The sequence below is a fragment of the Nymphaea colorata genome, chromosome 9 (genome assembly GCF_008831285.2).
Source record: "Nymphaea colorata isolate Beijing-Zhang1983 chromosome 9, ASM883128v2, whole genome shotgun sequence".
Classification (NCBI taxonomy): domain Eukaryota; kingdom Viridiplantae; phylum Streptophyta; class Magnoliopsida; order Nymphaeales; family Nymphaeaceae; genus Nymphaea; species Nymphaea colorata.
This window is the reverse complement of record NC_045146.1, coordinates 3,053,166-3,066,396: the sequence shown is the minus strand read 5'-3', so window position 1 is coordinate 3,066,396 and position 13,231 is coordinate 3,053,166. Positions and strand designations below refer to the sequence as shown.

Genomic DNA, 13,231 nt, shown 5'->3' with positions numbered 1-13,231 from the left:
GGGGCTGTGATGTCTCAGAGAAAATATTTTCTTGATTTTCTACAGGAAACATGATTATTGTGGGTCAAACCTGCCACACTTTCTATGAATCCTTGAATTAATATTCATGATGATGAATCAGAGACTTTTGACTCTCGATCTTACAGATCTCTGATCGAGAAACTTTTATATTTAACCATCACTCATCCAGACATTAGCTTTGCTGTGAATAAGCTAAGTCAATTCATGAAAAAAACCTCAAAAAGTTCATTGGGATGTTGCCTTAATGGTGGTAAAATACTTGAAATCAGCTCCAGGAAAGAGGTTATGGTTTAAAAAGGGAGAAAGTGTGGACATAGTAACGTGTAGTGATGCTGATTATGTAGGGTTAATAGATGACAGAAGATCTACTACAGGTTTTTGTGTCTTTGTTGGAGAGAATCTTATTTCTTGGAGAAACAAGAAACAAAATGTGGTTGCTAGATCTAGTGCCGAGTCTGAGTGTAGAGCTATGACTCAAACTGCGGCTGAAATGTCTTGGGTCAAATCAATGCTTTTAGAATTGGGGATTTCAGTGAACCTCCCAATGAAAATGTATTGTGATAACAGAGCAACAACTTATATTGCAAATAACCTTGTTTTTCATGAGATGGCAAAACACATTGAAGTGGATTGTCATTATGTTCGGGACTTGGTACAAGAATGAGTCATTAACACTATTCATGTCTCTTCTGAAGATCAAGCAACTAACATGTTTACTAAGGTGCTTCCCATGGACGATTTCTTGAGAGGATGTATCAAGCTGAGCATGATTGATATCTATGCTCTAGCTTGAGGGGGAGTGTTAAATACTTTTAGAAGTTGTTTAGAGGTTTTTTTGAAATTTTTGAAAGTTGGAACGGTCCACTTTATTGTTTTCTTATTTCTAGTGGACTGATTTTGTAAAGTTGTTAATACCCTAATCTCTTTTAATATGAGTTAGGGTTACGTGAATGAAGAAAAAAATGTTTCCTCTCTGTCTCTCTCTCTCACTCTCTCTTGTCCCCAAATTTGGTATTGATTCCCATTTTATCGGCTCTCTCTCTCTCACTCGTCCCTTTCTTCCTTCCATAATGAACATGGAGGATGCATTGTTACAAATAGATATTGTAGATGCATTCACCATTATATATTTGATAGAAAACCGCATTCAAACATAAACAAAAAAGTTATTAAGCATTAAAACTCAGCAAATCGATGGTCATTCTAACAGAAAAAAAAATTTGCAGGTTATACCAACAAAATTAGATGAAATAAAAATATTATTTATGGAATAGTAGTTATTTTTAAGTTGGTGTTGGTGCCTCTAGGTGGAAACATATCTTTTAGGTTGCGTTCGATAGTCTCGAATGCTGCATAAAAAGTAGTGTTTTGAGAGATCCTCTGAGGATTTCAGTAGCATGGATTTCAAATCGATGCTACATGTTAAAAAGGACAGATGGGGGGAGGTCCAGCCTTAAATCCATGGATTTGAGATCCTAAGATCTCAGATCAGATCCGCGGTATGTGGTCATTGATATATGAAAACCAATGGAAACCACACACCAAATAACAAATACATGAAACCTGTCTCCACAAAAAAGAAATTATAAGAGTTTGTGAAGAAGAGAATAGGAAAAGCTGTTTCATGATGGCCGGCATCCTCTCTTTAGATTTTGGTTGCTATTTTACAATGGCGAATAAGGTTCTTATAAAAATAAATATTACTCATTAAAAATTTTAAAATCTTATTTGGGTAAAAAAATAAAATAAAATTCCCAGCCCTGCCACTGGCCGGAGTCGAAGTGATGACTTACCCAGTCTTCAGACCGAATCTAGAGACCTGAGACCGATTCCAGAAATTCAAACAGGATTTCACAATGAATGTAAACACTGCATTATTTGTTCGATCCTGACAAGTTTACCTATGGAAAACAATAGTGCCCATGGATTCTGCAGTTTATCGGCTATCCACCCCTTTGGCCATGAGTTTGCCTGCTTTTGATTCAACCTTGCTGATAGATGCAAATATTAAAATATTCATCATATACATTAAACAAAAAGTTAGCAAAAGACAGATTATGTATTGGATTCCATACAGAATCAAATTTTAAATAACAAGTTAGAAAATCCCATTTACAAATCAGATTTTTCAACCATTCTTTTTCAAGCATTTAAATTTCAATGTACTAACCTCATATATGAGGTCAGGGTTTTCAAAAGTAGCCGTTATCAATGGCCGGCGACAATGGCATCCACCGGATATACATACGAGAGAGAGAAAGAGATAGCAATAGTGGTACGCCAGTGACTTGGAATTTGTGGATATAATTCGTCTGCTTCTCAATCAAATATAATGAGGAGGTTCTTTCATCTGCTTGTTTTTATCCCTGACCCTCTTTCTCTCTCTCTCTCTTCCTTTTTGTTTGCATTTAATAGGTATATCCATATTTCTCTTACATTTCACGAGTATCAGTTAATACCGAAATTATATCAAGAACAACGCCACTTCTCTTCCCCTCCTGTTCTTAATAATCACATCTATACGCCTTTTACATTTCATAAAAATATCACATTCATACCAAAATTAATCAAGAAAACATCTCCTGAATAATCTCCCATGTATTTTTCCTTGTCATCAAAGCTTTGCAATGAAGAGCCCTGTATCTCACATATAAAAATTGGTATGCGTTACAAAAGTCCATGCTTTTCCGAAAATCTCCTCTTTCTCCTCCTCTGAACTCTCTTCTTATTTCATACATGTCTCGCACACTTGTCTTATAATGGTCAACGCCTTAACTGCTCCGCTTGAATTTGCAACGTACCGGTTTTGGGCTCCCAGAATGAAATACGATGTCCCCGAGGCATTATAAAACTCTCCACTTTTTATCAAATTGAAGAACATTCCAAGACCTTCTTACATTTTCACCATTCATCAAGCAGGCAAACCCAACAAAATATTTATAGACCTAAATCAATGCTGCAGATTAGGTCTGTCCAATCACTGTTCGATATCACATTAATTCAAAGTTAAAACCATTGCCACATATATTGTGTAAGGGTATTACACGGTAAAGAATTTCTTAAGTATAATATGGCAAAATTGTATATCTCAGGAATAGCTCAGAAAAATCGCAGCAAATTTTAAAATCATGAAAATTATAAAAAATAAAATAAATCAAAAAATAATAATAAATACAAAAGAGTGCATATAATATGTGTTTTTTAGCGTTTTTTATATTCTATTTTTCTTTTTGAAAAAGACGTCTTATTGCCGTTTTATACGGTTGACTAATTTTTTGCATATTTTAACACATCTTTTTCGATTAAGACACGACCCTTGTGACAGTGAACATTAGATGCAGCATAACCAAATTAGGTTACAGTATGATGAACAGTATGAATTTAGTGGTAGAATTGATCTTGACAGTCAGCTCTCTGCGGATCCAAAACAGACAGAAAAAAATATCAGCAGAGGCAAAATGTACAAGTGAAAATTGGGCAGTACTTTCAACGGGCTGCAGGAGAAGACAAGGGTAGGATATGAAAGTAGTATGAAGCCTGTAGTAAGAACTGAACCCATAAACGGTTTGCTTTGCTTGCAGATCCAAATAATATGTTCAGGGTTGGTTCCTCTTAACTGCTTAACTAGAAAAATTGATGCTAGACCTAGCCCATAAATCTTTTTTGCTTGTGAAGTAGACAAAAATTACTGGAGACCTCCCTTCCCACCTTTTGTTAGACTCAAATCCTAGTGCCACTTTAGTGTTCTAGAGTGTTCATAACGATTATCAAATTTTGTCGATGAAATAACCACAACAAGAAAATCTTGGACAAATGCATGATTGGCCTTCCCTTTTTGCTTCCTTTTCCTGATGAAATTGAATTTCAGGTTCTCTTTTTTCTTTTAAGTTTACTGACTTTTTTTAACCTTTTTGACATAAGAAAATTGTAGAGACTCAACGTGCATTAGAAAGACTGCCAAAACAGATGCTAACATGTCAGGACCTTGATCCTGAAATCTCTAGTTACAGTCCGTAGTCCACCATCCGACCATAACATATAAACTGTCCCAATATCCTTTTATTTTGATATTATGATCATGGCAAATGAAGCAGACAAGAAACAATTGACAGTATTTCTGAAATATTTAGAATCATAAATTACATCCTTTACAACTACTACTACGATTCGCCACAGAAGATGAAGACAGGAACAGAGAATGATTAAAATAACAATCAGAAAATGCTCAACTCAAATTTGACACTAAAATTGATGCAGCATCAAATGAAAGAGTTCAAAAGATAATCAACAGCAGCATTTAAATCAATAGAATAACAACAATAATTGCGATGCATAGTAACAGAACACAATGAATAAGCACAAAAAGTACTAGCGGACTCTTCTGTGGAATACAACACTCATAAAGAACTGAGTCGACAAGGGAAAGAACATAAGCTATTCAGCAAGCTTTGATGGACCGATGTTCAGTTTCATTGCTGAGAATACTCTTCGTAGATGATTTGGAAGGCACCAAAGAAACCAAGAATGATGCAGATCCAGTCGGATAGCATGTGGATGTGGATGTTTCGGATTACCTTCGCTAAGGCATTTAAACATGCTAGTAGCTGTAAACGTGGAAAGCATATAGTATGCAGTAAATTAGCTGCCGAGTGGGGATAGTTTGTAGTGAAGGTGTTGATTTAGAGGGAGCCAGGAGGGTTTCTTGAATTTGCAATAACATTGTTTTGCTGCAGACTTTTTATAGCACAAAATACTTATTTTACTAGAGTATTACGCCAACCACAATAATCCCACTAACAACATTCCTAAGGTTATATTTCTGTATATGCCTTGCGAGCCACAAAGATGGCCTAAGGTCATATTTGTGTATAAGCATTACAAAAACGGCCTAAGGACTAAGGTTGTATTTCTCTATATGCCTCGAAAACATGAGGCAGCATACATACATATCCAAAATAAATGCATAAACGGAAAAAATATGTTTCGCTTCTCATTATTGGACACTCTTCACAAAATTCTAAACATGCTGAAGTAACCATGGCAACCTATAGGAATGCCCAACTCACTTTAAATAGCTCCATTTCATTCATGGGCTGCTCTTGAAGAACAATAGCAAGAAACCTAAGACACATGGATACGCAAACTGGGTCACGACCGGCATCGACACTCCGACACGCGGATCCCGACACGCGGATCCCGACACTTGGACACGGCAGGATACGTTTTTGGATCGGGTCTGGGTCAGACCCGATCCAAACCACTTTCATAACCCGACATAAGTTTTAACCCTCGATTTCTTTTTACGCTTTCACGGTCGACCTTTACCCTCGACGACTTGTAACCGGCGACAGTAGAGTTCGGCAATGGCGGGTGACGGAGACGGCGACAGACAGGTAAGTGTTTTTTTTTTTTTTCTTTTCGATATTAGAAGTTAGGGTTTCATGCTTCATTTGGGTTTTTCTTGCCGATTTGGGGTGCTTTCGTTTGAAGATTGGACGGTTAATCCGTCGATCTTGATCCTATTCTTCAATGCTATGTGCGATATTCTTCAATGTTTTCTGTTGTACGAGTTATGAGATTGGTGATGAACAATGTTTTGTTTGAGACCTTTTTTTCCTATGACTTATGAGATTGTAAGAGATTGTAAGAGTGAATTATTAATTTAATGTTTTTTTTATTTTATTATCATTTTTAATATTTTAGAATATAATATTCGTCCGACGTATCTTAAAATTTTAAAAATTGTCGTGTTCATGCACCCGTACCTGTACCCATACCATACCCGTGTGACATAGCAAGAAACTGAAGAAGACATGCGAGAAGCAGAAAAGTGCGATCCTATGTGGCCCCATATTCACCTGTCTGGGCCTATTATCTTCTTGAGCATAGACATGCATGGTTAAATGACTGTCAATCCTACTGAAACAGTGAACTTCTATGACATCCATTTAGATTGAGCGAAGCAACCATCATTTAGCTTTTTCTTTTCTTAATAGCCATCAAAAGTAAAAGCTATTATCAAGGAAAATAATTTAGTCTTGTGACATTTCACACTTAAAAGAGTGAAACAAATTTCTAATTTTCATTTATTTACAAATTAGACATACTGCAGACCTGTATTTTCATTCATATGAACAAAGCATATTTTTGTATAACCTGGTTCAAAGAGCTCCCGTCACCATATTATATTTGGAACGGATGTTCAGACACCAAGGAATGGGCTATTCACTAGTGACCTGGCATTCGTAAATGCCTCACTAAATTACTCACTACATATCTAGCGCTCACAATTATAGGGACTCACCATCCTTCAACTGATAGCCTCCGTGTAATGACGCAATAAACAAAAATTCAGATAGAAAATTGATTTGCTTAGAATTACGGAAGGAATATCATGTACAGAAAGAATGTGACTCGGTGCAATAAAAGTAAAGAAAGCAAGGATTAATGTGGAAATTTTCTCCACTATTTTTTATCAAAATGTGAAACTGCACAGACCATACCAAAGTAGAAGTGCTCTGCAGACATCTATTACACCATTCCCATGTGAGCCTCAGCAAATGAGAAACTAAGGTCTTCCCTTGACTGTGTTCGTCTACTCTGAAACCGCATTTGACTTCGATGAGGTAACCAGACAGGTCTACCATTATTCTCTAGCGGCATCTGTCCCAAACTACTAGTGGAAAAGCTATGTGCAACTCCATGTATTGATCTACATGGCAGTGACTCAATGAGGCTAATGTTTGCATTGCTTAAACCATGTGATTTTCCAAATCGCAGTTCTTCAGGTCCAGCAGCAGTGGGACTTAGTGGCGTTTTCACTCTTCCATCACCTGAAACACCATGACCATTTCAGAGTTTTCTTGTATAATAATATACAGTCACCATAGTCTAACATGTTAGCATTATTAAATAGAACTTTTATTCATCAGCATCCAAATGACTAAATCATCTCCATCTTCTTCTTGTTCTTGTAGTAACAGGAACAGAAAAAAACATTTACGTTAAAAATGAGACTTGTATAAATCAGATAAAGAAAATAAAGGCATCAATAAAAAAACATGACTGAAACTAGAAAACCAGTCATCAGTTTCAAACTTTCAGCAATATCTTAGGAAAAGCATGTCTATTTTTAGATGTTGATTTACAATGATGACAACAAGCATATATGAACAGACATTGTGAAATTTGTACTCTTTCCTGAACAGAGTCAAAAGAGGTTGAGAGAGAGAGAGAGAGAGAGAGAGAGAGAGAGAGAAAGAAGAGAGTTTCTCTGTTATATAAGAACATCTTTGTGGTTAATAACAAGCAGATAATGTCCTTGGCATTTTCAGGATAAGTGCGGATGGAATGTTTTTTCACCTAATCTATGTACTTTATTTCCTTGTTCTAATCAATCCTCAGATTTACATTGGGTTCTTATGTTGTCGTCTTAAACTTTTTAATGTAAGTAACATAATTTTTTTTTTCACTTTCTCCAGCTTCTCATATTAGTACGACATGTGACAATGAAATGCCGTAAACACTCATTTCCCAGAATTAAAGAATAGCAAGCTATATCAGAAAACCCCACACTCACCAAATGAATACCTGGTGGCACGTCAATGCTAACATTCATAACACTTCTACCCAGAGATCGTTCAAGAAGAAAAGACAGTGAACTATAGAACTTTTTAGTTAGTTGAAAATGACTAGTGACAAATGTTTATATAAAGCTAACTGGAACTGATCTCCAGAAAACCAAATGAACCTAGCAACATTATGAACTAGCTTGAAGGACCTTTCAACATTGTGACCCCATCCTACTGTTTTTATGCCAACAATACTCATGCCAGTTGTTCTCAAGAAACCTTAAGTATTCAAAAGTACAGTAAGTGTTAACCATGCTAATCCAAACTTCAAACCATGACAGTAATGAAGTATACCATGTAAGACTCTCAAAGTACCTCATTCATTATTCCATCCAGATTGTCTCAGATATTTCACAAGGCAATTTGCTAACTCTAATGGAAGGGAAACCTAAAATTGGTCCACAACAGTATCAAGTTATTGACTTGGAAAAACTAAATTTTTCCATTTTTATGAGCATTTTTCAAAGCTCGGATAATGTCTTTCAGGTGCAACAAGGATTTTCCTTAGGAAGTATTAGCTTGATTCTGCAAATTTGATTACATTGGTAACAGTTCCTAAGGGTGAAAATATTTTGAGCAACCAACCATTAAAAGTTAAACTCCTTAATCAATTGGCATGCCCGATAAGGGGCATACAAATTAGTGGTACAAGCCCCTGCAAGTCTATAAACGGTATTAAAAACATCCTCTTCTTTCTGAACAGTTGCAGTAAACATAAGCCTGACATTTAAAAAAGAAAGTTCATAACAAACAGTTAAATATAGAAGCATACCAGATAGCCCAAGAGCTAGTGGTAGATATGATCCATGAAAGCATCTTGAATCTCCTTTTCCAGTATAGCATATGAGAGCAACAATCACCGCCAGTGATATAAACATAATAGTAATTAGAATGGCTGGGCTAAACTTCTGAGGAAAGACAGAATATCCCTGAAAATCAGTTGGTCTTGACAAAATCTTTCCAGCTTCTGTTAGAGCAACACCTAGTGTCCAAGTGATGCTACCAGAACTAATACTTATTCTGTTATCATCTATATGAAGGCCGTCCCTCAAAAGTGAAACAATGTAAGGTGCACGGAAACAATACTGCTCTATAAATGGTTGTGGAGCCACACTGTTTTTAGCAACTTCCCATGTTTTACTGCAGAACTCATGGCCCTTCAGCATCACATCATTTAGAGAAACTTTGGAGGTTAAATTAAAAAATTTGAAGACTACAAAAAATCCAGACATTGCAAAAAACTGCCCAAAAGGCTGTGGTAGATCGTCAGTCAGAGCACAAGGTTTCTTTGAACAATCCATGCCAGCAGTAACATGGAACCACTCAGACAAATTTACAGTTGATTTTGCAAGTGATACACAACCTTCCCAATCTGGGAGGCCATGCAACTCAACAGTGATTCCAGATGCTTTTCTTTGTATGGTTTTTCTGTCAGCCAAGGGAATCCCTCCTTGATCAGTTACAGCACAACTGCGACATGCATACCGTTCTCTGTAACCAGTGTGCAGACATGGATGGTCAAGTGCTATCTTGTCATTTGTTTTCTTCTTGATACTTTTAACATGCTTATTGAGAAGAAACACAACAGATTTATCAAAGGCATCATTTAGGCCATAACCAGAAAGAGAATATGCACTAAGATGATGTTTAGCTTCTCCTATGCTCAAATTTAAACTTGTTCTGCCATGCAAAATATCCTGAGTTTCAAAAGTCACTTGCAGCGAGGAACCACCCAAGTCTAGAGATCCAAATGTTGATTTTGATTTTCCAAAACCTAATGTCTTCATCTTGTAATTAAGAGCTATCCATCCATAGTAGGCTTCTTCCATGCCACTGATAATCTTCACTGAGCCCCTCTGACAAATGAATGATGATCCTTTTAAAATTTTCCATGCATTATCCAAAAGCCATTTTGAATCAGCACTTGGCAGCCGCCGAAGACCTGCTGTGGCATAAAGGTATAAAGGAGTGCTTCTATGTGCTCCTTTGGGTACTTGTTTCTCTGCCCACTGGATAAGGGGATGTATGGCAGACTTCAATCTTGAGATATTGTGCACAAGTTTATCAAAACCAGGTTCTGTTTCCATACGATGATAAGCACGACCATTCCTCATGATGGGTCTTTTTTGGGGGTCCTTTGGCAAGGACTTAATACTCAAGGGAAGATGTCCATGGCGTCGATTTTTATCAGGCAACCATTCATATACATAGACCCGTGTGCCTGTGCTTCCACTATCCAAAATTATAGAGTACTGGGAATATCTAGGAGATTGAAAAGTATTAAAATATCTTGCACAAATGTATAAAGACAAAACAAACAAGAAAATGCAGAAAAGCATGGTAGTGATGGCCATCCATTTTTTTGATGTAAACAAGGAAGATGGTAGACCTTTCTCCTTTGAAAAACTTGAACTTGCAATTTCCCTTTGCACATCTGCAGAGACAAATTTCGGATGTGCTGTGCATGTATCACTTGCACGGTCACAATGGCCATCTTCAATATTAGTGTTACTGTAAGTTGAGAGATCTTGAAGAGATGAGGAAAGCCTCATGCTTGCTTGCTTTCTGTATCCTGCTGAGCCTAACGCCAGCCAGTAGCAGGCACTTTAACCAGATGCAGTGGGAGAATGTGGTGCCTTTTTTTTATTCAGAGCTGCAGCAAGAAATGCTGCAACATTATGAAGCCCCATATGTTTGGTCGCCCACCTTTACTTACTGTAATTGCCGATATGAAAGAAAGGTAAGTACAAAATCCTCAGGTATGCAGAAGAAAAGATATCAGCATTGACAGTTGAAAGGTAATGCACCAGAAACCAACAATACAAAAAATAATCAGCGATGAAACTATGACCTGATGGTATACACAGTAACAAATGTTCCAAGTCCAAATTTGAAACTCAGTATCATCATGCACCACCATAAACCTCTAATTAACAGCCCTCAAAATTCTTTGACTTACAGATTACACAAGCTAGATGTTTCAATCCTTGAATGAGTATTTAAGGATCAAATCTGGCTGCCAAAATGTCCAAAAGGAAAAAAACAAACACAAAACCAAAAGAGAGGACAGACAACCAACAGTAAGAAGAATCAAAGCCATGTTGAAATGGGGGAGAAAAGAGTCTTGGAACAGCACTTCTGAGACTGATGGTCTAAAAAATGCCGATGCTAGGTGCCCCTTAAATGGAGTTTTCTTTTCTTTCTGTTGCGTTGCCAGAGATATGACAGAAATCAGGAAATTTCATGCCGTACGTCTCAAGTCACACCGTTATTGAGACAGGCATCATGTGACACCCGCTTGCCCTTCTCAAGTAGCCCAAAGAGATGCCAGATAACTCTGCTAATTCCTAGCATTAGGCTAGGTCTCTTATGGAAATAAACAGCCTTAAGGGGCAGACTATCACCTACTCTGTCTTGGCAGAGACTAGCACTGAAAAGAACAACAAAAATGTAATGTTCGAGTGTAAATATCCAGCCTCTTTATCTGACAGATCCACAAACTTCACATTGAGGTATTCACGAGCCAGTATGAGTATGTAAAGTATCAAAAATGAAAAGAAAGAACTACTGCTTTTGCATCTCACTGAAAGACAAGTTGGTTCCATTCAAGAAGTCCAGCACCCTTTAACAATCTTGTCAGACCTACACCCCTAACCAGGATCAGAGAATGATGTTTAGGGTCTTGGGATAAACTCTTCGCTGGATTAACTTAATTATCCATCTGCATCAGCATAGGACCAATGGCATCATTACTCTGCAAATCATGTGTTATTTTTGACATAAGAGTTTCAAAGTTTGAACAAAAGGAATTTTTCCATGGGAAAGAAATTCACTTACCTCGACCATTTCCTTCCACAAAGATAAAACCTTTCATAAGAGCAACAGTAAAATCAAACTCACAAGATTTCACACTCAACAACTGAAAATAAACTCAAACAGAAAAAGGAAAAAGTAGTAGCAGACGTTAAGTTGTATGTGCAGATAATCCCACCATTTGACAGCACGCCTCCATTGCGCCACCAAAATTAAGGAATTTGTTAGTCTAGAGTGTTTCATGTAGGGAACGTGGCCTCATTTTGGGTGCTCTAAAATGAAGGAACAAAAAAAAAAAAAAAAGAAAAAAGAAACAAAATTCAAGTATTCAAACGCCACATTTATTTTACGAGAGAGGCTTGTCTATTTATTCAACACTCTACTCGACAAATTGCAGTAACGCCAGACTGCTTCCTAAGGGACAATATTTTGTGCATACGGTCGTAAGTCGCAGCATGCCGTTGTAAGATTGCTATTTGCTATCAATAACAACAGATAGCCAATATTAAAAGAAACAAAGAAAAAGATAGCTGCTCGGTTTCTCAATGCCCTGAAATCATCTCTTCATCCACCGCCGCCGTGATAAGACCCCTTTATGTAGCGAAAAGCAAATTGCTCATGAATACCCATAAAAAACAAGCATACAAGTATCAAAGATTCATCAGCGAGAATTTACACAAAATCCACGAGAAACTAATCCCACAGCTACAGACAATTACCAAAAGATCATAGAGCAGTCGGTGCAGGTGATTAGCACCACTACCTTGCTATTCTCAGATTCAACGCATGCATGGAAAATCAAATCAAACACTACAATCATCTATAGACTATAGTTGATACAGACAGCCGTATTTCCTTCAATTTTCATTACAGGAACACAGTAACAACAGCTTCTCGATCATGAGAACATTTTGACCGTTTCAAACTCGCAAGACCACTTCTCCTAAACAGAGACACCACCATTTTCATGAAGTCCGTAACCGTAACCAGTGAACAGAAGCCGCTGGGAAAAGCAAATCAGAGTCCGAGAATCATTAAACCAAGTTAAAAAATGCCAAAGATGCACGACGTTAGCCACAGAAGCTCGAATTAGCTGTATAATTCATAATATCAATGCCACAAAGACTAGGGAAAAGGTAGCCAGAAGCTCGATTCTAAACCGTATAATGCCCAAAGGAAGAATAGCCAGCCGTAAGAAAATCGCCAAATCCACCAAAAAAATAAAAGAAATCTCAAAAGATCGACACTACAATAAAAACATCTTACATGAGATCCGCACGCTCTTCCTCATCAGACGGAAAAAAAATGCTCGAAAAAACTCACTAAAACAGAATCAGTAAAAGCAACAACCAGGAGAAATTTTCGGGTTAAGGCTTCAGAGTGAATCAAACAATTAAGGAAAGAACTTCAACAAAACAAAGAATTACGCAAAATTATTTTTTCCAAATGGAAAAAATGAGAAATCAGAATATATATATATATATATATATAGGAAATGAGAATAGACTTGAAATTATTTTCATTTTTTAAGTGTAAAACCGTCAAAAGCTTACAGTATTCTTTCCTTATGCTCATAATTAAAATAAATGTTGTGATTGACATGAGTTAATCTTTAATCCTTACCTTTTTATTTTCAGTTTAAGTGCCTCCAAGCCCTCCCTTTTTATGGTAAGTTAGAGAAAAAGTCATAATCAGGATTATTACTTTATATTTATATTGATTTTTTTTTAATTACGAAAAGGTCCTTTGCGACTAACCTTTTTTAG

The 13,231-nt window shown here is 36.9% G+C and overlaps 1 protein-coding gene across 1 annotated transcript; it reads right to left on the bottom strand.

Annotated features, from left to right (window-relative positions):
* Window positions 1-6,379: 6,379 nt before the first annotated feature.
* On the bottom strand, window positions 6,380-12,898 carry LOC116261154 (probable apyrase 7). The gene is made up of 3 exons (XM_031639786.2): window positions 12,732-12,898; window positions 8,425-10,367; window positions 6,380-6,854 (listed from the first exon to the last, which is right to left on the bottom strand). The coding sequence occupies exons 2-3, from the start codon at window positions 10,202-10,204 to the stop codon at window positions 6,553-6,555; spliced, it is 2,082 nt and encodes a 693-aa protein (XP_031495646.1). The 5' UTR covers window positions 10,205-10,367; window positions 12,732-12,898; the 3' UTR covers window positions 6,380-6,552.
* Window positions 12,899-13,231: the final 333 nt, after the last annotated feature.